Source organism: Diorhabda sublineata, chromosome 1 (genome assembly GCF_026230105.1).
Source record: "Diorhabda sublineata isolate icDioSubl1.1 chromosome 1, icDioSubl1.1, whole genome shotgun sequence".
NCBI lineage: Eukaryota > Metazoa > Arthropoda > Insecta > Coleoptera > Chrysomelidae > Diorhabda > Diorhabda sublineata.
The window spans coordinates 38,272,697-38,299,251 of record NC_079474.1 but is presented as its reverse complement, the minus strand read 5'-3'; the positions used below and the strand labels follow the sequence as shown (position 1 = coordinate 38,299,251).

At 31.3% G+C, this 26,555-nt stretch overlaps 1 protein-coding gene across 2 annotated transcripts in view; it reads left to right on the top strand.

Moving 5' to 3' along the window:
* LOC130442822 (DNA-binding protein D-ETS-4) overlaps nt 1-26,555 on the top strand; it is a 53,278-nt gene that overhangs the window by 10,144 nt on the left and 16,579 nt on the right. The window contains exons 1-3 of one of the 2 annotated variants that reach the window (XM_056777193.1): nt 11,930-12,028; nt 17,719-18,727; nt 26,097-26,251. In XM_056777193.1, the coding sequence (XP_056633171.1) occupies nt 12,020-12,028; nt 17,719-18,727; nt 26,097-26,251 (1,173 nt within the window). In that variant the 5' untranslated portion in view covers nt 11,930-12,019. Of the gene's footprint in view, nt 1-11,929; nt 12,029-17,718; nt 18,728-26,096; nt 26,252-26,555 lie in introns of those variants that run through there. The other variant, XM_056777185.1, reaches the window with a different exon arrangement.

Here is a 26,555-nt window from a genome sequence, read left to right as displayed (position 1 = left end):
TGTTGTAGATGTTTATTCAAATATATAAATTATTACACTATTAATCATTGTTATAACACTCGTGATATAATAGAAAGTAAACATTCATAACGTAATGTAACTTCTACAATGGTTGTTATAAATAGAATATAATTTTAATAAGAGGGATGTACTTGCTGGATTGACAGTGAATATTGAATATTTAGCTTCGATTTTGTAAGGAATAATCGCAAATCTCTCCGTTCTGTGATATTCAATTATCTACTTTTTTGGTTAATAAGTTTGTAACGGTACTAAAAATTTTTTTGACAAGATATGCCGGTCAGATGCTGTGCTCGATTCCCCACACTGCAGGATATTTTTAGGGCAATCAAATGTGGAATGTGTGTTTGAATATCTTTTAATCAAGGCGTTCTATCTACGACAAGTACAAAAACTGAAAATTCACGATTCCTTCATAAATTTCAGTTTACCAAGAAATTGTAATTGTGAGCTGAGATAATTAAATTTTTTGAACAAATCTGTCAAATATGTCTGCTTTGAAATTGATTAAGTTTTCTCTTAAGATTTTCAGGATCTTTAATTTCCAGAAACTCTAAAACTGAGTCAAGAAGTGAATAAAATATTGATAAACATGCACCTTTTCACAACCAACGTATTTCGGTATTTAACAATAGTCATTTTCATTGCATAATTGTGCAAATAAGCGCGTATTTAGTGAATTGCTTCTCATTATGTTAATGACTGCATTAATCACAAATTGAAGTAATTGGTGCAATCTATCACTCAAATCTTCCGCTACTAGATGTTATTGGTGGATAACATAGTGAATTACAGTTCATATTGGTGAAGAATCAAATAAGTTCATGCAAAATTGCAAGCACATACACCACAAGTCGTATTTGCCTGTCTGAACGGCGCGGCAACGGCAAGTCTTGACGCGTTAAGCAGCATTTTAGTTCTTCAGTATTGAAACCAAATACATTTTCATGAACAATTGTAGACCTCCATTTTCAGTCATAGATCATAAATCGAAGTGCCAAATTGTATGTAGCTGTTTCGGCTTAATGCGGAATTCTGTTTGAGGCTCCTATTATGAAGTTAAAACGATATCAAATATAGATAAAATATACGATTGCTGCTATTTGCAAAAAACGTTTTGAAAAGAATAAACTGTCTAGATGCTGGAACTTCCATTTCCAACTTTTTCCTTCAGGCATATATGTTGTTAAATTGTTATAGATTTGATTACACAAATTAGTGGTACTTGAATATATCAAGAAGTATTTATTGTGTATAAAACGAGGTGTGATGAAAAATACTACAAAATAAACTGTCATAGCAGTTCGCTACATCTATTTCAACTATTACTAGACTTGAACTTTAATTTCGCGTGTTCTTTGCAGCCAAATCTCTTTCTTCTTGTCCGTTTTTGCAAAATTTAGAATCTTTTTAAACTTGAAATAACGAAAGGTTTTGATACAATTGACATTAATAAGACAACGACAGAGCAGATAGAATTCGATAAAAGTTATGGAATGAGTGTATTTCTAGTCAAAAGTAATACTTAGCGAAGCTGTGTCTGTGTCGTCTCAATTTAAGAGAGGAAGACATAAAATACATGGTATATATTGACACAATTGGTCTTTAAGAATGAGTTGAATAATAGATGCCGATGATGACAAAATGGAAAAAATATATTGTGAATATATAGATACGTAAATGTAATGGTCTTTTTATAACTAGCTAATAATTAGCTGAAAATAGTATGAATACATGAATAGTTACGTTTAATGTGATCAATTTAAAATTATTGGCAAACAGTTGCAATGTATGGAAAAACAGTTGAAGAGTGAATGAACCTAGTTTAGTTCCTATATTAATATTACACCTATTTATTCACAAACATACTTTTCGAAATACCAGCCAATTTTATCATTATCTAAATTATTCTTAAAGGCCAATTGTACAAAGATTTACACTAAAGAAATAAGCTGCGCGAGAGATCCCCATAAATGATTCATTCCATATAAAATCCTTATGAAATTTATGAAGGCAAGTTAACATATTTCAAAATACTATTCAAGGATGATAAACGGCGAAATAGAGTATTCTGTATAATAAATTAAGAAGGAAATTGATGTAAGTTTCTAATGGTGTAATTAGAATACATTAGAAGAGGTTTTCTATTGCGTTTTCATCTTCAGGCGATTTACCACAAAACAGGGCGAATCAGATATATTCAAATTACATGACCATTGGAATGTGTTGATTAAAAATGATATGGGTAGAGTTCTTGATTATCCGAAGCTTTAAATAAAAATTCGTTGTATGAATATTTATGGTTATTATATGCACATATTTTAATAAATAATAAACAATCCAATTTATAGGTAAATCAAATTGTTTTCTTTGAATAATTTCATTAAATTTTGACAAATTTTATTCAAAGTGCTGGCAAGACCCGTTTTGTTTAAGGAAGAACATCATACCTGATAAAGAGACATTATAGACAAAATCAGGGATATATCTTTTGAGTTGAGTAATAGATAAGAGTTTTCTACGAGGGATGATACTAAGGTTTTGACATAGACAAATAATAACAAATATTTATAATTGGATATTGTTTTTCACAATTTTCTTCATTAAAATAAATATACTTTTGCGTGCCTTTGAAACAATTGTCGAAGCATTTTTCATTCCGATTGAGGTACCTTCACAACATGTGATTTTAACAAATCAACCACTTCTTCAGGTGTAGAAAAACGTTGGCAATGCAATTTATTTTTGATCTGCGGCAATAAGAAGAAATCATTGGGTGCCAAACAACTGTTCGGAAAATGAGTCATTAATTAGATGTTTTGACTGCTCAAAAACATTTTCGTTTGAACTGATGTATTAGAGCTGGCATTGTCGAGGTGGAGAATGATTCGTCTTCTGCGATTGGCTTCACTCATTTTTTCGAACACGTTGCTCTAATGAAATGGTGATTAAATATTCAGTTATTCCGAGAAAAGGCGACCGTTTGATTCGAAAGGCTCCATGTACGAACAACTTGTATTGGATTTAGCGCGTCTTGAAAGACCAATACAAACGATTGTTTGTTTCGTGTTCATATGTATAGATACATTATTCGTCACCTTCCAAGATCTCATATACGTCTCTAGAAGAACAGCGATTGAATTTTTTTACCATCTCTTTACACCAATCGACACGAGCTTTTTTTGAGCGATTGTCAAATTATGCGGTATTCAACGCTAACAAATATTTTCGACAACCGAATGTTCATGCAAAATTCATTGTACGCAAGTAAAACTAATGCCCAAGTATGCTTCAATCTCACTAAATGTCACATGACGATCTTCCAATCTCAGTTTACGCACAGCATCGATGTTTTCTGCTGCAAAAGCCGATTTTCGACGACGTTCACGAAATTCATTCTATAGCGAAGTGCGTCCACTATTCAATTCGAAAAACTATAGAATCACTTTGGCCGAAAATAATGCTTCATCACTAAAAGTCGAAGAGATTTGGTCGGCACACTGCTGTTCGTTTAATCTACGTCGAAAGTCATAGAAAATCATCGCACAAAAATGTTTCTAATTTCATTCTTTGACCAAAATGAGTGTCTGTAAACGTTTTAAAAAGCTTAAAGTTTGTCCAAAAAGTGTAAAACTAAAATGAAATTAATTTGACTCTTGGCAAGTATACGTTGTATATTCTAGTTGCCTGATCAATAACAATTCATTTCGGTAGTTCTGTTATATGAATTTATGAAATCAATTTTTCTTCATATCCCGATCGAAAGGACGTATTTTTAAGTATTATGGAAAGTTCTATATTTATCTCCTTTTTGAATGATGTGTACGTCCTCTATAACAGCGTGAGTAACCACTCGAAATTTCTATTTCTGTCGCTAAATCAAGTCTCCAACTATTGTCACTATTGTTCCTAATAACCTAGTAAAGCAAGAAATTTGGTTGGACGTACTTTCTATCGACGTATGAAGAAAAATAATATACACCACACGTGTAAAAATTTGAAAGAGCAAAGCGAGATTTTCACCCTTGTGTCCTTGGAGTAGATTTATGCATTTAACGTGATAAAAGTATCTTTTTAATCCATGTTTAAGGAACACTAGCTTTTACCCGCGGCTTCACTCGCATCGAATCCATTAAATAAGTATCAGAAATCATTATAATAGAAAAGAACGAACTCTGTAGCTATATTAGAACCTGAGATATAGATCTTTGAATGTAGAAAAATTGCCAAAAACCTACAAAAATCCATAACTCCACATTGAATGTCCGCGCCTAGCTCCTCTCCAGTTCAACCGATTTAAGTGTTCAAAAACTCAAAAGAAAGAAGGTGTTTCAGCGAGTGTTCTTAAACCAAAACGAAGTCTTTATCTTGAATAGAACCTGAGATATTGAGGATAGAACGTGTGTATGTGAAAAACTCCCATAAGTAATGTACATTTGAGTATAATTTGAGAATGGTGAAAATTAGATAAAATCCTATGGTTGATGGCTGATCTGTGCATCAATACCTTTCATTGAAAAAAAATTAAGCAAATCGGTTGGGTAGAACGCCTGAATGGACTCGGAATGGAAATCATCAATTTTTTTAATATATAAGATAAACTGAGCCTTTCAATCCCAAGAAGTTACATTATTCATTTTATTTTTCCATTGCTAGATTGTATTAGTAAAAATATATGGGTACATTATTTCACGTATATTAATATGATGTTGGTTACGACCAGTCTCTTAATGTGATTCTGTTCAAATTATTTTTCATGTGCTAAAAATACTGCATAATTTTCAATTCCTCGTCAAATTCTCGATAAATGGTTTATGTACGAGGGCCGTTTTCCAACTTCTGATCACTTCATGAAGACGCTACGCGAGCAGAAAAAAAGTGGGTATGCGCTGTAGGCAACTGCAAAGCTCCCGCACTACACACTCCGCCATTGTTGATATTGTAGACGTAAACTTGTTTGCCATTATTAATGCTCCTGCCAAGTGTGATTCGTTTACTACAGGCTGAGGCCATAGTGCTGCAGAAATTGATCGGAGACTGAGTCGTGTGTATGTCGAAAACTTCATGAGTGATGGTATGAAAAGCTTGCCGTAATGATGTGCATGATGAAGGGGACCAAGAACGCGAATCTGTCGTTTCAGATGACCTGGTTTAACGAGTTGACAAAATGGTTAAAGAAAAACGCAGATTTACCATTACTGCTTTCACCTTTTTCCTGAACTAAAGACGTGGCTTCGTGGGAAGCGCTTTCAAACCAATGAGAACCTTCAAACCAATGTCAAGGACTTCTTTAAAAGATTAAAAATTCTGATTCTTCCTTCCTTATTCATCTCTGATTCCGTTTACCTAATTCGTAAGCACGCTTCTCCAATTTCAGAAAGATCGTTGCATAGCTATCCACTTAGGAATACCTAGTACGACCTTTACCTAACTACTCCACGTTCAATATTAGTTAAGATCTCAATATTTTATAATGCAAATCGATATCATCTTTTTCCGCATTTCGCAATAATTTGAGGGCATATTTACTGGAAAGAGCCTTCTATTCTATAAACGACTTCTATTCTAATAATAATATTTAATTCCGGGTATGCTGCATACTGGCTTAATTTTGCTATGGATTGATATACTAATTATTACTTATTACTATTACCTATAATTTTGTTACTCATTGTGGTTTTCTTCTGTATATTAAAATTTTATTTCATTTGTATCTATATAGCTATTTCTATGTTTATTTTTTAGTTTTTACAAGCTATTGTCAACAAATTGTAACAATTTGTTGACATAGCATTTCTCTCTCTCTTTCTCTTGAATTTATTGGTGGCAACTATCTTTGAAAAGGGTATAGAAAAGCTTGTCCACAGACATGACAAATGTCTTAATCTCTTCCTTGATTATGTCGAAAAGTAACCGTAAGTGTACCAATCTTTTGGTAATATAATTGTTTTATATGAACTTGTCTTTTGGTTAAAGCCTATAGGTTTAAAAAAAAACGGCCCAAGAATGTATAATGTACTATTTCATTAACGACTTATAACCTAACTTTATTGAGTTTTGTCTAGTTATTCATTATTAACGCGGGTGTAAAAATGGAGATCCTGATTGATAAAATCTATATTTCCATCTATTTAACGAGACTCATTCGAAACAACAAAAAATCACTTACTTAAGTAATTAGTATGAACTTCTACATACATCCAATTTATATTTTTATATATCTACGTATGAGGGCGTTTCCTCAATTTTATCCCAATTACCTAGTTTATCATGTTACATTGACATATCGACGATGTTTTAAAAAAAAGTCAAAATCGGGGTTAAATACATACACATACCTAATACAAGTGTATTCGCTAGAAGCGCAATACGTATACCATCTTTGCCAATCTGGTGGATTTTATATAAGCGAAGTCGAAGACCATTCAATCAAAATGTGGTATTTACTGTTATATCTGGGTATCGTGTTTGTTAGCAGTTACCTACTGTTCCACTCTCAGGTATTAAATGTATTATATACCGTTATATTGAAAAGTAAAAGCTGTCTGAAATTGTTTTTTCGTCTCTACTACTTCCAAGTATTTGAGTAATGTGGCTAGTCATTTTTAGAGGTAGCATGTAGGCATGTGAAATTTGTTATTGCGATATGCTAAACAATCCTTTAATACAATACAAATCTATTTTGAAAATTTCAACGGTTTTTAAATACCAAATTGTGAAAAACAAAATATCATATCTTAAGCAACTTGTAACGCTGTTTCGTGACGGTTTCACGCCAAAGCTCAGGTATCGCACTTGCTCCAGTCAGTGAAGAAAAGGGTTCAGTATGGTGGTGACGAATACGTTGAAACCAGTTGAACAGTTTTTACTTGCCTTCCTGGATTGATAACCTGGGTATTTGCAGCTAGTGTTACTTACGAAGCTTCTGAGGTGCGGAGTCGAAAGAGAAAGCGAAACAACGATTAACACAATTTCCTTCATTTAAAACTAAAATTTATTTACAAGGGGAGAACAACCCTTAAGAATAGTAATTTCGGTGGAACTATATTCCACATTAAAACCGAGATATTTTTCTGATTATACTCGAAAGTAAATTACATTTTTACGTTGAAAAATAACATAACACACTATTTTTTCCCAACAAGATGACATTCTTTGAGTTTATAATATCATAAATTAATATTTTAGTTTTAATTTTTGAAAAGAAAGATTAAAATATCCCCCTACTTATTTGATATGTTACTAATGTTTGCTTGAAAATAAGAGGCTTAAGTGCTGTTGACTCAAATATCAATGCAAACGACGTAGCTACCACCATCTATTAAAAATGTTTTAAACTTTCTTATACATAGAAAAATCAAAAACTCTATGAATTAATAACTATCTCATAGATTATTGTGAATAGACTTCAATGGGTTTCTGGACACACTGAAGTGCAAGAAAATTAAAGAAGATTGCTGAAGTAGGGGTGGGTAAAATATTTATAGGACCTAAAGCCTTCTATGTACCTACAGCGACAGAAGAATAGAAAAAATAGTAGAAGAGACGGTAGATAGAAATAAAATAAGTGACTGGAATAATCTACAGCTGAGGTATCAACCTCAATTTTTCAGAAAACCATATATTAAATTTTGATTGTGTAACTGGGCCCAGATTGGGATTAGATTTAAAAAAATGAACTGAATTTTTATAACATTTTATTTATTAAATTATATAAGTATATAATATACGGTTGTTAGAAATCATATAAAAGTTATAAAAGGTGGTAGGTAATTATGTTGAGCTCTGAGGATCTCTTGCTTTTGACAATTATGGAACTCGACACAACAATTATGGATATCGCACGCGCACGACACAAACAAATCAACCATATCGCTTCGATTACTCGACTCAACTTGAAATTATATCCGTAGACTTGAGAGTAAGAGTATTTAAAACATCCGTAGAGGAATCAAATGAAGTCTAAAAGTCTGATTCTTCTTTCTGTGACACATTGCGATCTAGGAGCTTATTGATACGGCCCATGGGCCGGAATCTGCCCGCGGTCGTATCTTAGACATGACAGACCAAAGAAGATTTATTGAATGATTCAAAGTAAAAAAAAATCTTGTAATATAAACAGGAATTTTGTAGAGTCTGGGAGCGTATCAAGTGATAAATGAAGATTCTATTTCTAAAAGATTTTGGAAAATTAGATCAGCTGTAAACACAGAGTATTCCAATTGTCACAGCAAGAACCGTGGTCTCCACTGACCAATTGATACTTAATAGGTGAATGGAAAATATTTGGAGTAACCACCTCAATTTCGTGTTTTTTGAGCTCTTAATTTGGTCATTACTCAAATATCAACCTTTCCCTATCACTACATAAATATTTATTTCGGGTTTTCTGCTTTTCCGGAGCATGATTTGAAAAACAATCATTTACTGCAGCAGTTTATTAATGGTTATTTGAATTAAACTAGTAAATTCAGTTATCTTACGGTTCAAATTGCGGCTATGTATTAAGGATAGAGAAGATTATACGAAACACATTTTTCTCATAATTTCTAATGTTAATCCATAAAATAACAAAGTTAATTATACAGGCATACAAAAGATTTGACAACAATGACAACAAAACTACGACAAACAAAAATTGTGTATCTGATATTTGCTATTTTTCTCATTTGTTGAAACTGTAAGGAAAGATTCTACAATTATGAATTAAGATAATTTTCATGTTTTTTACTACGATAAGTGAAATTTACAAAATTATATTCTTGGAAATAAGATAGGGTTATTCAACAATTTCGTTCTGCTGTTATTATAACGAAACATTTCGTAATAAGTTTCAGTTATTTAGTACGTCAGCCATTTCTAAGAACTTGAAGAGAAAGTAAGTTTATGCATAAAAGATTGAGGATCTACCTTAAGACCGGCTTATACGCTGTGGTTTGAATTTTACTTTTTTTATATTACCAACTAGTTATATACTCGCGGCGCGTTTTAAAATGACAAAACCATTCTCAATAAATATACTGAAAACAATTGGCTTTGGTTTGTACGCAATAAATGAAATTGTTTCGTTTGTATATCGTATCATAACTGTGAATATTTGGTTATTAACTATTATATAAACGTAAAAAATACGTTCTGGTAATAGACTTTTATAACACGCTTTTATTAACTTTACCTGCATGTGGGCTTTTGTGAGCTTGTATGTTTGTTTGTAACTCTCCTTTGAGGCTTATTACTGTTAGTATATCACACGACTTTAATTGCGTTCGTTAGCCGAGCGGGCTGAGGCATAAACCTCCGGATTCACCAGTCGTAGGTTCGAATCCCGTTCTTGCTGTAAAAAATAGTACATTTTGTTACTAGGAGTAGAAGGTTATCATTAGTGTTGAGTTCAGATTCTTTTGTGCAAGCTGGGCGACAAATATAATGGGTCTTCTGCTCCGAGTGACATGTGCAATTTTTTCTTCGAAGTGGTGTATATTGAAATTCTTCCTTTTTGTTTTTACAATCCACTTTTCAAAAGTGACAAACATCAAATTAAATGAAAATTAAATGACAGGTCCTGCCTACTTGGTTACAACGCCCTTAATAAGATGTTATCTCATTATTTTGTCATTAGTACAATAATGAGCGTTATTTTTACGATCTGTGTTGCCGAAAATAATATAGATATTATTATAAGCTTGTAGAAAAATGTTTTTTTTTTCGGCAAATTTTTTTTATAAATTATAACTGCAAATTTTCTCTTTACATCTACGCAAATTTTACGATCCGACACCTTCTGTAATCACTCAAAAAACACAGTTTCATAGCATATGGCACTGAAAATGGAAAAATAAATATAGTTTGGTAAAACTAAAAATACACGCCTTTTAAGCACATTAAACTACAAAGTTTGAAATATTTTTTTAAAATTAGCTGAAAATAATGATGAATGAAAATTACTGGTATTATAAAAAAAGCGAGGGGCGCTTTGTTTCACATTTCTCGTACATTAAGCGCCCGACTTCTTTTTTCAAAACAATACTAATATTTTTCATTCATCATTCTTTAATTTCATTTTAAAAAAATATTTTTTACATTTTATTTTGATATGCTTCAAATGCGTGTTTTTTTGGTTTTTTTAAACTGTATTTATTATGGGTTAGAATTAAATGGAACCAATAAAGCTTACAGTGAACAGAGGTGAGACTTAATATCTTACTTAGTAGTACAAACTATTTTAATTTTTCCAGAATTTTTTTGTTGGGCAGTTTGTTTGGGATTAGTAAGCTCTATAATTTTTAGTGCCACTTCATTTCCATATTTTGCATAGTAATGAGATTGTATGAATAATGTTTGTATATTATAACTGATGAATAGTTTTTAGGTACTTTCGTACCAATCTAGCTGTTTTACTTTTTGACTAAAATATTTTTATTCCCTATATGTCTGACCCCAATTAATCTTTTCACGTATCATCCAAATGGCTTAATTTATGTAAAATCACTTCTCGAGACGTACATTAAATTTTATTGCGATCTAATTTAAGCAAAAAAAATTCATTATTAGTCGGTTGTATTATAAAGTTTCGATTTAATTAAATCTTTGATGTGTCCGAGAGAGATGAAATTTGTTTTACAAACCAGTTTCCTGAAAATAAAAAATCTCTAGTTTGATACAAACACTTTTAAATTAAAAGGTTATTTTACTGTGAAAAAATATTATAATTTTTAACAACATTATCATTTAACTTCAAATATTTATCCCAAGGAGTTTTAAATTTTTCAAAACCATCAAATATTTCGAATAAATACTCGTTTGTCGATGTCGTCACCTCTTTATTTGTCTAAAATTGTTTTCCACGTGTCATTTTTTAATTTTGGAAATAGAAACTAAGCGGAGGGATCCAACTTGGACAGTCGCATTGGTTGTATTGGTTGAAAAACCTATATTTTCTTTTCAGGGGTATGTTGGTGTCCCATGAAATAATTCGTTTTCATTTCTCATACCTCTTTCATATCTAACCTATCTTGCGAAATATTGCATATCGTTCGATTGAAATATTTGCTTCATAAATTATCTGGAGTACTTTTATTCTACGACCTCTAAGAACAGGGACACGAATTTCAACAACCATTTCTGGAGTTTCTTTTTCAACTCTTAGTACATTGTTGACTATGAAAAGAAATAAATTATTCCGTACCTTGGTTTAGTTTCCACTTTCGATTCATTTTCTAGCAATTATTGATGAATATCAGTTGTTTGAAAATCACATCAAATTTACCGATAATATGTATGAAACCATTTATAGAATAGCCATCAAATTTTCAAGAAATTTCTGAATTCCTCTTTTTCTTGATGCATGAAACATAATTTTTAACAACAGACATAACCCACGACAAATGTTATAACTAATAATCTACAAAACTATTAGCGGATAATGCTGATGCATTTGGTTAGGTTTTGAATAATTTTTGAATTATGTAGATTTCATTAATTGATTATCCTCAAAGCACCAGGTTTTTTGCAAGTTTTTATACTTTTCCTGAAGCTAACTTATTTCTGAAAACTTATAATAAAGTAAGTAATAAGTTACTACAAAATGTCATTTCAGTTTATAATAGTTTTTTTGGGATTCACGTGAAAAATCCTGTACTAACTAAAATTGAACATAATTAGAGGACATTTAATAGCAACTTACACATAGAAAAGCATACAATGGATGACGTAAGCGATCGTAAAAACAAAATTTCCGAGTAACAATGACAAACAACATTTGTCTGTGTAATAGAAAAGGATAAAGAGACATAGTATTCCTTGAGAGTGGAAAAAGATTGTTCAAAATCAAGGTAAACATAAGTTGTAGGAGAAAGGGAAGCAATGAGAGTTGTGCAAAACTAAAAGAGATGCGTTCAGTCAAGACATGAATTTGTAACTATTCGCGAGATCAAAATATCAGTGAAGTCTTGTGATTTTGGAGGCTTTAGAGTGAGGATTTAGAGGAATATGACTGAACATGTACAAGGTATTTATTCATCAAATAAGTTTTTTGCTTTCTTTGATGTGAAATGTGAAATGTGAAATTTTCAAAAAAGAATAAATTAAAATAGTAGAAAATAAATACTGACTCAAAAATCTAATTTATATAATAATTAACGAAAAAGACAACATGTTTGAACCAATCTCGGCTGACTTCCAATATATTGTTTCTAAAAAAACGTTAAACAATTGACAATCCAAATAATTTGCATATTAAGGATTCATACATTCCTGACCATAATTCGTAATTACTAGAAAAATAAATTTATTAACACACATTTTTTAGCGCTAAAAACTGAATTCCAATTTTAGGCTGTCCCATCTCTACACTTAATCTTGTTCTCGCATTTGGATTCGTGTTGTGCAATACAAATAGTTTAAGGGAGAAAAACAAATTAAAAACATATTATTTGCAAATGTAGAAATCCGAACATAGAAATAAGTTCATTCATAAAGCTCCGTGATGAAATTATTTACTAGATATTTCGACATTTAAATTTTTGGCGGGAAATTCAAATACTAAAAATGCATGTTGAAATCCTGAAATTCTATACAGTTTTGTAATTCATTCAGTTAAATGAGTAAATACCAAACATAACAAATAAAAACTTATTAAATAAAAAATAGACCATATTTGACATATTACTTTTTATCATACTCTATCATGGTGTGAATCGTTAAATGTAGATTTGAATAATTTGAATTTGATAACAGGAATTGATGAAGGGATGTATAAATTAACATAATCATTCCAAACAAACTACATTTTTTTATTTGATAATTAGCTTAGTACACATTATCAATTAGAAATACTGATGCCAGTAAAAAATTCTAGACACTAGTCACTTTCAAGAACTACCAAAACCTAATTAAACATTTGAGGGTCAATTTTTTTCTTACTTGCTCCTATTTTCGAAATTCTCTTTCTTCTCAGTAATGATGATATCATCAAAAATTGTTTTGAAATTTCCCAATTTTCTTAGCTTCATTTTATTGTGAAATATGAACAGGAACTTCTTACATTCTGCTTAGTACACTAATATTTATTTTAATAGGAGACTGTCTTAAAATGGTAACAATCCACTCTCAATAGGATTTATCAGATCTGTGAGCACAGCTAGACATTACCAGTAAGGATCTACAATCTTCTATTAATGGTAGATTCTCTTGGAATAAATAAAGAATAGGGTCTTTGCATACTTTTTTTATACCTTAACTACGTTTAGTATATCGTTCTTAATCACACACTATTTTTTAATTTTCTTTAAACGTAATATTAGTTCATAAAAATGTTGTTGTGTGACGTCGTATGACGTAGGAAGTAAGTAAACAGACTTAATATTATTACACCAGAAATGGTATGCACATTCAATAATATTTTCTATATAGACATTGTCACTCACATAATAATAATGGTAATTTTATTATTAATTTCGAATGATGGATCAGCAACACAAAATAAACTCCGTTTCTTATTAAATTAATGCATTTGCAGGTTTATTTGTGCTTTACACTTATTTGTAATTAAACCATCTTTTATATATAAATTCTTGTTTTTGCACTTGACGGACATTTTATTTCTACTACATATTGATTATAGCATCTGGAGATGTTCGTAAGTAAGGATGCTGGGGTGTAGTAATCCTACAGGCTGTAATTTAATTTTCATTTGTATTTCAATGATCGACAATATTTTTTTCTAATGTTTTTCCTCTTTGCATTGCTACAGTTTCCTTTATTTTTATACTGCCCTCAATTTGCTCCACTAATGTGCCCATTCGTGTTTTACATCTTGCAACTTCATAAATGCAGGATGCCGTAATACGTCCATAACGAAGTTGATGTCACATCTTGTTATAATTTTGGTTACTTGTGGTATTACAAGCTTCTCGACAGATTTCTTCACTCATGTGGCTTTGTGCATATTCTAGTGCTGCCTCCTTCTGATATAAAGCCCATCAGAAGCTGGTGTACACCTAATTTATTACAGGATATATCCTTTATAAAATATTTTAATATATTGCAACTTAAATTTTTCTCCTTGGCAGTAGAAACAAAATCTTACAGAAAGTTTCCAGACGATGGAACTAGCAACTTGCTACGTTTTATTTTGCCAAGCTCCTCTCAGTTTGGTTGCCCACTCCCGATAATTTTGGTTTAGTCCCAGAACAGGCCACTTCAGTAGTTGCAGGCTTCTCACTTCGTCCGTGCACCCACATAATAAACGCAACGACATGCTTTCAGCCACGTAAAAAAATTGATATTAGTAAAATAACTATTTATACAAGTAATTTTCTCTTATATACCTAAAGATGCTGTTTCAATAATGCTCTCATCTTTCTCATTAATCTTAAGGGAAACATTATAAACTCGGTTGCGTACTTAGTGCTTAGGACATAATCTGCCTTTTACAGAAAGCACCTTCTCGTTTTAATTGTACGTATCCAATGGCAGCTTCGACCAGCACTGAAAGATAATACAAATATTTTAACATCGAAGCTTTAATCAAAACATAACTTTCTGTTTTTAGTAGATTGTCAGATTTTGCTTCGATAAATCCTATTTCGGCCATCATTTCAATTAGAATAGTCCTTGAAATCCTTACAAAAACACAAATCGCACTAAACAACCAATTACCTCCACTCACATCAACAGAATGATGTTTGAAAGACGACAAGTGGCGACCACGTTTCAGTGTTTACTTACTTTCTACGTCACAACCGCAGTAACCAATAGAAACATGTTTTCTGTCACGTGTTATTATTCAAATTACCATCAATTTATATTTGCGATTTATTATATTTGAATAAAATACAATACAACCTAAATTCATAAATAAGAAGTGATATTTTTATATATGTTAAATACTCAAATTACCAACTACTGCAAGGACCCTATTATTTAGTATTGTATGAATCAATACTTTGTATGTTTTTAAGCATTTGATATGAAGATGAAATATCTAGTGAAATTATATATCATAAGATATAACATATCATTAGAAATATTATTTTTTATCGGGAAAACTGGTTCTGTAAAAGAAAATGTAAATTCAAGAAAGATTTATGAAATGGTTTTATATTAATTACGTCAATGAATATCACTCAAATCTTCCAAAATTCGTGGGCAAAATTTGATCTAGTTGAATAAGAGACTAATATCAACATATAATTGACAATATTTGATTTCACGTCCATCAGTCAGGTTATATTTGAAGCGTTATTCATATTACTTCTGGTATTTCCGATAATGATTCAGTCGGCAAATAGTAACGACGTTTCTAATATTATTAACATAACTTATTCACAATGCGTGTAACGTGATCGAAACTACTATTACATAATAACAAAAAAGTGTGTGAAATTTGATAAATATGGAAAAATAACATGATTACATAATTTATAGTATTGTGAAAATTTTAGAAAACGATAGGTAACTTTGAAAACTTCCTCTGAAGACAAGTTTTGAACAAACTTGTAGTCTGAAGTCTTTTTCCAATGTTAAAAATCAGAATTTTTCTACACTATCTTAGTTATACTTCAGTCTAGATCAACTGATATTTCGAAATACTCAACTGAAGTAGTCACATCGATATTTGTACTGAGTGTATGAATTTACTAATTCTGATATAAAATATTAGATTTTGTTCCAGAAATTCGTTAAAATTTGTATTATTATTATTATTATTATTGAGAATTAACAAATAATTTATGAAAAAGGTACGAGGTATGACAATGCAGAGGTCGGTAATTTGAGTATTTAACATATATAAAAATATCACTTCTTATTTCTGAATTTTTTCTGCCGTTTTTTGCTTAACCACTTCCATCGACTCAAATCGGGTCCCTTTCAAAACAGATTCTCTTCTAACCTTTCAAGGAAATCTGAGCAGCCCCGTTGACGCTTTTGGTCAGGAGTCAGATTTTTTGGCACCAACTTCGTACAGACTTTAGTCATGTGTAATTCCTCGTATTAAATTGCTTTAACCATTTGTTTATCAGCGAGATAGCCTCGGCAATCATCCGGATGCTCATTCGATGATCTGAGCGCACAATTTGGTTGATTTTGGTCACTGTTTCCGGAGTTGCACCAATCACAGGGCGACTGGGCGCTGGTCATCTTCAGTGTTCTCTCGGCCGGAGGTCGGAGTTTTTTTCAATTTAACGAGAAATTTGAGATTGATACTTTGCACCCGTTGTTTGTCACACATGGTTTTCGGCACGAGAAAAAAACACGTTCGTTTCAAACCGCTACTGCATAAAAACTGTAATAGTGACGGAAACGTGTTTTGGGACGTGCATAGACAAGATAATTAGATACCCAACGCTCTAATCGGTTTTTACCCCACCCAACTAGAGCGCCCTCTAGGCGCGCAGTCTCGTTATTTAATATCCAGACCTCGTACACAATCCAGTAGTTCGTCCAGGTAAATAATAGACAACAAATTTTATTATTATTTAATGTTGCAACATTCAATGGAAAAACAGTTTTTCAAAAATAATTAGAAATATTCTGTCCCGGATTTATTCAACAACCCATTTCTAATAATTATACTAAATTTATTTTAAAATAAGTTTTATTCTATTACCAGCTCGTTGACCATGGATTTAGGATCAGATCTTGACTATTAACAGCGAAACTTATTTCTCAGACGTTTAATTTTATCAAATTGGTTTTCACAAACGTTTCCAAGTATTTATGTTCCTTTTTTCTCTAACCATTATCGTCATTATTAAAATTATAACGAAGTAACAGATAAGAGATTCATTTTAAATTCTTCTCTTTTTATTACCGACAGAGCAGATAAATATTCTTTCAATTGATGTCAAACAGCATGATAAATTTAATGCTAATGATTTAACGGGACTAATGATAACAGGAAAAGAATAATTGCAACTATCACAAGAAATAAAGTTGTCAAATTCGAATTTATCAGCTTATATACTATTCTTATATATTCCTAATGGTTTTTCCATTTTCACAAAACAATGTGTGATCATTAATTGAATTTTCAACTTTCTCGACTAAAAAAGAACATAATCAATGTTTATGAACCACATGTTTAAACTTCGATATATTTATTTTTAAGCCCACTTTAAACTTACGTTCTATATTTAGCTTCTTGAAAATATTAAAAAGTCGATTCATATATTTTTGCGAGGAATTCGTTGGAAAAATAAATACATTATGCGAGAATTTTACTTTATTTCGGCGAAGTCGTTGAAAATTTGATGACAATTAGAATAAAAACTGCGTAACATTTACGTCATATGCTAGAAAAAACAATTGAAGCGATTATTTGTTTTACCACCACTGAGTTGACGCAATGTTTTTTGTTTAAAAATATATTTTTGGACGTTAAAAGTTTCTACTGGACAGGGAAAATATCGTCAGAGCTTCTCATAATATTTATATTACTAAATCAAATTCCAAAGTGAAGTCTTTTATGATAAAACAATCGGAGAACTAAAAACATAGGCTGAGTTCGATATTATTGAAGGTTACATTTTATAACGTATGTGGTACAATCATTTCTGCATTCTAAATAACAGATCATTTATCTAAGGGTACAAAATTGACGACGAAAGATTCCTAGTTACCCAACAGAAACGAAGATAGTTTCTTATTGAAAAAACCTACATCTTATTGATTTTTCATGACATTTTTTTGTTCTAGATGCCTCAAACTGTTCCTTCTGCAGGGTTCACACCCCCTTGTGATTACAGTAACTTTGCTGACAACTTTGATTTATCGCTTCTACCAGGAGGCGATCAACCAGTATCACCATCGACGCAGTTCTATCCCCAATCATTTGAAGCAGACAAATTGTTCCAGCCCAAAATAATTACATCGTTCTGTCCATCTCCACAATCGGAGCAAGAATCCGATTTAGAACAATTGGCTCCAGATTTCCAAACTCTGCTAGTACCAGACGATACTAAAAAATATACAGGAAGTATTTATTTAGACGTACCGAGTCCTTATTCTCCCATCTCACAAGGATTATTGTCTCCTAACGAAAAGTTCACCAATTATAGGGATACCAATTATTATCCCAGTTCTCCTGAACAATCGGTGTATACTCCATCTCCTAATTCCATCTATTCTACATCACCCTGTGGAGAAGATTATTTACAGAACCAATTCATTAAAAAAGAAGCTTCACCCGTATCGAATTTTTATAAATTTACTGTCAAAGAGGAGACTTTCCTTTTACCTACAAGTCCTGCATCATACACTTCTAATTCCTCGGACAAACAAATTTGCTTGCAAATTGACAACACCGATGTTCTGAACCTTCTTAGCACAGTCGGTATTGAGAAAGAAATAAAAAAAGAAGCTACTGATAACTTCAACAGCTATCAAAGCACACAAACTCTTCGACAATTATTGGAAAAAGATATCAAAAGTCCAGAATCTCAAACTGTACCTGAACAACCAAAAGATCATCAATTGTTGAGAGAAGCGTTAAGAGACACTAGCTATCAAAAAAAATTCAACATCAAACCGATCGAATTCGAATTTTGGAGAGAGATTAAAATGGAGGAACCCGAACAAGATGATTTAATGAGAACTTGTAACGAAGAGATTGTTAAAGGTAGCATCGAGCCTGTTCTGGACATGGCTATTGAACAAATGAGGAAAGATGTGGGTAATACGTGCGCAGCGCTAGGAATTTCAGCAGGTTAGTATCATTCATTAGGTGATTATAATACATTTTAAGTCTATTCTGAACATTTTTGTGACTAATTTATCACTGTTTGGTGTGAATCTGTTATATACAAATTTTAACCGTGATCTTAGTTCTCTAGCTCCTTTAAAAGGCGTTTAAAATCCCTTGTAGGACTGGAAAACACCCAAGCTAGCGAAATTGTGATATGATAATCTCATACTACTTACTCAATTTAAAATTCTATTCAGACGGAAATTCAGTATATGGTACGGGAAAGTATTAATACGAGATATATTTCAATTGCACAGTAAAAAATAAACAGTAGATACAGCTAACGTGACCATTACTTATCTCAGTGAACAATTTGTGCCCGATTTACAAATATATATAAGCTTATATGCAGATTATTTAGGTCCAAAGCCTTGTAATTTCTCTCTACTTCTTTTGTCCCTTGCTTTTACCCTCCACTCTAGATGTTTCTCTCTCTAAGGTCTTCTTCTACCGATTCCCTCCATCATTCTTTTGGTCTACCTCTTTCCCTCTGATATCTTCCGTGTAACTAGTTTTAAGAGTATGTCTTCGTCTATTCGTTCTAAGTGATCTAGCCATTAATCTTATAAATAATAGCTGCCATATTTTAAACTTATTCACTCAAATAGTTTCTTTATTAGCGTTATTATGGAGACAACTCTACCAGAGTCCAAAGGGTCGACTACATTGCCGGGAACTCTTCACGGAATATTTTTCGAAATAATACATCTTGTATATTTCTCTATTTCATGGTATCCGATCTCTCTCTTATTTAATAGTGATTTATATGGTATATACCAGTTTTTTGAAAACTCTATGAATCCTGGACAGCTGATTTCAAGTTAATATGATATTTTTCTCATTTTGCCAATTTTTCAAAATCATTCTTACGAAGTTAATAATATAATAACCCAAAAAATTTGATTATACATTCAAAACGAAGCAAAGAATCGAGTTTTCTCCCTTCCTAAGACTCAACATAACTTTCTTTTAATACTCTTACTCGGTTCTAAATACTTAATAATGGATTTTTACTAGAAGCAGCACGATGTGGATGCAACGTCATTAATCATTTTCTTCCAGCTTTTATGCTTTTATTGTATTTCAATTTTTTTTATTTATACTGCACGTTTGATAATTCAATTGAATATTGAACGTGTATTATGTATTCAATTCTAATTTAAGGTGATTCTTGTTCTTGAAGTTTGAAATTCTGTCGTTCATATATTGAGAGATACACCGACATATCCATATATTTTCAGGATCCGAAGAAAAAGAGCTATAAAAGTATTTACAGGGTATTTAATGAAATAAATTGAGTTGCAGTTAGTAGATTATTTATCTTATCATGTGAAATACTTTACCGGTTTCCATAATAAAAATTCAGTTTTATTCATTTGGTGATAAATATCAATTAACATTATTAAGATAGACAAATACATACACACAAAATCATGAAAAACAATTTTCTGCCATACAAAAAAAAACAATTTCTCAATAATTGGGTAAGTAGTCATGGGAGAATTTCTTCAATTTCTTACTTCTTAGATCTCTTTCAAATGGTTTTCTTGATTTTAGGTCTCTATCAATTGAAATTTCTATTTGAAACTGATAATTTGTGTATTTATATTAATCAATAAGTAAACCTATATCATGAATATTGAAATAAATTTTTCAAGTTTTTTTATATATAAATAAAATATTCTTATTACAATTGTGAAAGTTATATTAATGAATGAATCAAAACTATAAAACTAATACTTACAACAACGTACTTGAAGTATGAAATTGAAATATATGAATAAATTTGATTGTAGGGCATGGGAGCATCCGTATCAAGTGTTATAGGAGAAATAGTAATGGAAGTGGTAACTGTCTTGAGTAAACTTAATATAAATATCCCATTCTTTGTCTGTTATCTAAATGATTACTTTACTGCTGTACCAAAAAATCATATTGAAAACATAAATCAAAAATTCAATTCTCATCATAAAAACTTCAATTCATAATCGAATTCGAACAAAACAATATATGAATTTTCTTGATGTCACATTATACAAAATTAGCAATAACAAGATATTTGAACTTCAATTCATGTCATCATTTGTTATAAAAGAGATCAGTGATGATTAGTTTGGCTGATAGAACTATCCAACTATAAGATCCTGGGTTTAAATACTCATCTATTCAAAAAGAAAAAACTGCATTGAAAGGAAATAATTATCCAGAAAAAATGGTGAGCGACATATTCAAGAAAAGAATAAATAGATACTATAATCAATTAAGAAACAAAACAGAAACTAAATATCAAAACATAAAACAAAAATTAGTTCATATTCTGCCTTTGTTTCTCACCTCTATTGAAGTTTGAAACAGAAAGAACAGATGTCGTCCACTTATTTTCGCCAATACAGCTGGGAAATACACAGAAGAAAATAAAAGTGAAAAATATAGGAAAATGAAACAAATTTACTACTTGAAGGTCTGACTTTGATACAAGTGATACAATCAAAATGTGATACAAGTGATAGAATCGAAAATATATAGGTGCTCTTTGTTTATAAGTACAAGGTAACTGAGTTTTGTTAAAAACAAAGAAAAAAATTTTTTAATGAAAGTGTATAATTATTTTGTTGAAAAGAAACGGTATAAAGATACATGTATCTTATTATTGGAGGAAAATACCACGTGAAATTGTTGAAGAACAATTCTGTAAGGCAGTTCTTGGTGCCACACTCTGTCATAAGCATGTCCGATATCGAGGAAAACGGCAGAGCAGTATTCTTTGTTGTCCGGGGCTTTGTTTATTTTCTGTGTGAGTCGGTGGACTTCGAATGCTTGTGTCGGAATCCAAATTGATGAGAGGAGATCCATTCCTGTGGAGATAGGTCTTCAGTTATTCTATGTAAGCGTAGTTTTTCAAGAAGATTGAACTTCGTTGGTAGCAGGTAAACGGTATAATGGCACGTTGGTTGCATCTTTGCCTGATTTAGGACACAATATGATTTGTGCAACTTTATTTGATTCTTCTTCTTTTAGAATCATTGCTTTCATGGGGCGTCTTATATTTATTGGATTTTCTGTTTAAAGAATTTTTTAAGTACATCATGATAACAATCAAACTACTATTTCATCATACATTAAAAAAGCTTATATTTTCTTCTTAATAAATAATTCACAAAAAGTAATCTATATCTCAAATAAGAGACTGACTTCCAAGAAAAATAACCTTAAATTAGTCTAATCTGATAAAAGAGTAGAAAAATGTATGGCTTTGATGATTCAACACATGAAGAAATTTTTAAATTATCAAAGCCTTTATTCCCAGACCTGAACAAGATGTACAATGTATATAAAGCTGCTTGTGTCGAAAATTGAATTGCCTATGAATTTACCTTATTATCGGTATAAATTTAATAGTGAATTGATCGCCCATATTCTGACACTTGCTACCGTTGTGATTTTCATCATAATACTATGAATCTAAAGTAAATAAGAGTAGAGTATAGGAATTTTATTTATGACAGCTATGGACTTAAATTCTGCATTTACGATTTGATAACCAACGAGGCTTCCGTTTGCTTGGTCTGAGAATGTGGCTTTTCCACCAAATATTGAGCGATTGGCAGCGTACAGCAATTCTTGAGGGAGTCAAAACAAAAACTAACACATAAAAACTGTTTATTTCTAAGTTTTGTTTATGAGACGAAGAACATTATCGAATCAAATTCAATTCACTAACAAGACATATTTGGCGAATCTATATCTTTCATGAAATAATTATTGACATAATATCTGAAATTATTATTTCATTTTGAAGGTTGGTTGCTTTCAAAAAGTATGTTCCTCTGCTGTTCTCTTCTCGGGTTGAATTTAATCCCAGTATTTTGATAATATTACTAGTTTAATTGGCTCAAAAAATTTCTTTTGGCTTCAATGAGGACTGGAATGTTAATCGTGGGGATTATCAACTTCCAATAATATTACTTTGAAAATAAACAGCAGAAACAATTCAAACCCTAAAATGGAAGCTTAAAAATCAGTGGTTGGTAAATTTTTGCGTATTAATTATGTTCCGTTTTAAATAGATTCAATTAATTTCATGACCAGTTATTGATGGTATATATTCTTGTATTATAATGAATCAAGTTTCTTTTCAAAGTAAATTACAAGTGTACAACTGTATTCAGTAATAGCAAAGTCATAATGTATTATTATCAAATCAATGTATTGACCATGGAACATTTTTAAATCAATTTGTGTGGGTGAATGGTGCTCTGTTTACAAATAGTATAGTACCTTGAAGGTTAAGGCGTGGTGAAACTCCTCGTGCGTACTCTGTAAACAGGGCTGGCTTCCTTAAAAAGAAATTTTTTTAGAGTACCAGCAAAAATAAGTTCTATTATTGTATCAAGTTGGTCAGATAGACATATTTTCTGCAAAACTTTTTATGTGACATTATCTTGTCTAATTTGGTTTTCAAAAAGGCGCAGCATTATCATTTTAGATTTGCAAAAACTTGTCCTTATTTTGGGAAAATATTAGATACAAAGGAGTAATAGAAATCTTTCTTTATTTTATAAATTCATCTGGCTCATATCTGTCTCTTTCAATAGTGAATTACAGCAATAACACAAAAATGAAAAAATAACACTCTAGAATGATAAATAAAGAATAATTTGTTCACCTATTGATAATATTTTCTTACTTTTTGTTCTTCTTTCAATATAGTTCTTGAATTTTTCATTTTTTTGTTTCTATCTTAATTCAGCTGTATTTGAACTATAAACGCTGTTTTTGCCTATAAACAGAATTTCATATGTTTGAATAGGCTCCTAACAATATTCTTGTTTCATATTTTGAAATATTTCCATTGATTGAAATAAATCAATCGATGTGAGGAATAATCAAATATCTTTTATATCATATCATTTGGTCAAGATTTGAAACGAGAAAAATTGAGAACAAGCATGATGCTTAGAAACTAGATTCTGTTATCTTTATGAGCTATTCATTTCACGATATTTGTCTACGTATCTGTATTTTATGTTTTTGTCCGACTCTGTTACATACGATATCAATTTTTATCAATTTATAGTCTTGTTTTACTAATCACCGTGTGATCTAGATTAGAATGTTGAATAAAAATGCCTACTCTAGGACGCTGCTTATTGCTTCAGGTGTTACAGGCGTATAATGCGTGCAAACATTTATTTATTAGGCATAGCAATCGCTCTTAAATATTATTAGTTAGAAATATATTCCAACACTATTGAAGGTTACTATTAAATTATTCTATCATGAATATTATGATTGATTTGGAAATTAACAGATAACGATCGATTTCATTATACATCTAAAAAAGCTTTAAACTTAAAGTTCTTATTAAATTAGATAGCGCGATTCATAATTGCCATTTAGCATGAATGTTCTCTTAATTTGAACTTTGAGGTAATCTCGGAAATGTTTCATTTTAGCACATTAAAGCCTCCTTTAGCGGCAAACGTCAAATGCAAACATGTTTTAATTCTAAGCTGACCCAGTCGTCTTCCTAATAAGTTTTAAAAAATAAAAGGTTTATGGTATAACGGCTAGATATCGTGCAACATTAAGTTCGACAATCTAATCCGAATCTAATCCGAATAAAAAAATATTATTGTCCGAAGACGAAAAATATATCGAGATCTATTTGAAAACATACGATGACTTGGATTTTTTCGAACGAGTATTATTTTTCGCCCACATTATTAAATCAATTATGGGATGAAATATGTAAAAAAATATGTAAAATAACAATTCCCAAAATTCATAAATTATTATCTTATTGTACTATTTAATTTTTGGGGTGGCTGTATACAGCTTCTACTGACTTTTAGCATGTTGATAACTATTTGTGATTTAGTAGGTGTCGTAAAATCTTTTGGAAGCCGAACAGTGCAAAGAGTATTTTGAACAATGGCATAATTGAGCCCGACATATATCTAAATCTCTCACACTTATACCTTTTATGCTATTTCTTTTTCTAACGATACCTATTGGAAAAGAACAGAAGATTTTCCGCAGTAATTAGAAACTTTAAAATTACAGCCAGGCTTGTTAACCTTCTTTTAACGTATGAAAAGAGCCTTTACTTGAGAGACAAATAAATGAAGGCCTCTTTGATCTAAAGGAACCTTCAGTTATAGTGCCAGTCAGGGTTATGAAGCCAGCCTTGGGAAAAATAGAAATATATAAATATATATAACTGACTGCGTTGTTTACTTATCGTTGTTTTTGAAAAAAATTCTAATTTGCATACGTCGCAGTAAGACAAGGGTGCATTGCTCTTTAATTCGTACTCTGAAGCGATATTCAATGAAATTTTTAGAGAACATTCACGTTTGTGGGAATCGTGATAAAGAATAAACTGGATCTGCGTGGATGTATGAGAATAATAGCCAAAGCGACAGCCAAAAGATCCTCTGCAGCTATGATCTTAACCTTGAACTGCGTATGAGGAGATATGATTATATATTCTTCGTGAGCTATTAAGGTGCAGAGGCATGAACCTTTACATAATAACCTGCGTAATCTTTTGGAAGTCTGGTTTTATCGCCGTATTTTAAGGATAAGTTGGGTTGATAGATTTACAAACCCCAAAGCTCTTAAGCGCAAGAAGAAAGTTTTATAAATAGTCAATACTATAAAGCGACTTAAATTATATTACTCAGGTCAAGTGATGTGAGGTACGATCTTCTTCTCTTGGTAAAATAATGGGCTGAAGCTACGCTATGTAGATTAAATAACATATAAAATCTACTAAAACAATATACTGTGTTTTGATATTAGAAAAATAAATCAGTTAAAACTGAACTTAGCTCACAGTTTTTGACATTCCTACGATTTTTTTCGAATCAATCTATAACTTGATTATTAGATTATATTAACCTTTTAAATGTCTGTAATGTCTGACTTATATAAGTTGTGTCCACTTCATTTTTCGTAGCGTTTATCAAATATTTTCACGGCATGATTTTAGTTCGAGCGTCTATGAGATAATCATGACTTATTTCATATTATTCACATACAGTTTGAATCGATTTTGTGTAAATGAAGTCTTCATTTTAAATTTTTAAAATCCCCATACCTCCTCAAATCTGTATTCAAGATTAAATTGTATGAAGGGATGAATTCTTAGTTTTAGCTCTTACGAGATAGTAACTTAGATTATGAATATTTAATCATATTAAGCGTTTTATCAATGATCATATTCAAGTATGCTACGTGTATTTCAAAAACGATACAACTAATAGTATCACTCACTTTTGCCTTACTGAGAATCCTATTCCTATTGATTACACTTTAATTTCAGATCCTTCACAGTGGGATTCAGCCAGTGTGTTATCATGGATCAGGTGGACATCTAGGCATTTTGGTCTATCAGAACCAGTATCAGAACAATGGGATATGACGGGTTCTAAACTGGTCACCCTTTCCGAAGAAGATTTCACCCGGAGATCACCTCAGGTAACCCACAATTAATTTTACTATAAATTGCAATTTTTATTACAAAAACAATTCTTAAATGAAAGTTATTATATTTGCACAGAAGCACATCTCTAAAATATTTTGTGATATACATGGTATTCAGCCTAAGCGTGACAGCATGAAGTGAAGTTTTTTTAAAAGGACACCCTATATTTCTTTACCATCGAATTTAGCGTAAAATTCTGCATCTAGCTCTGTCTTCCCTTTTCCCATAAATTAAGACGTTGTCAAGTGGGAGCGAAAAATATGAAGATTTGACAAAAATTGGTGCACTATAAATGCC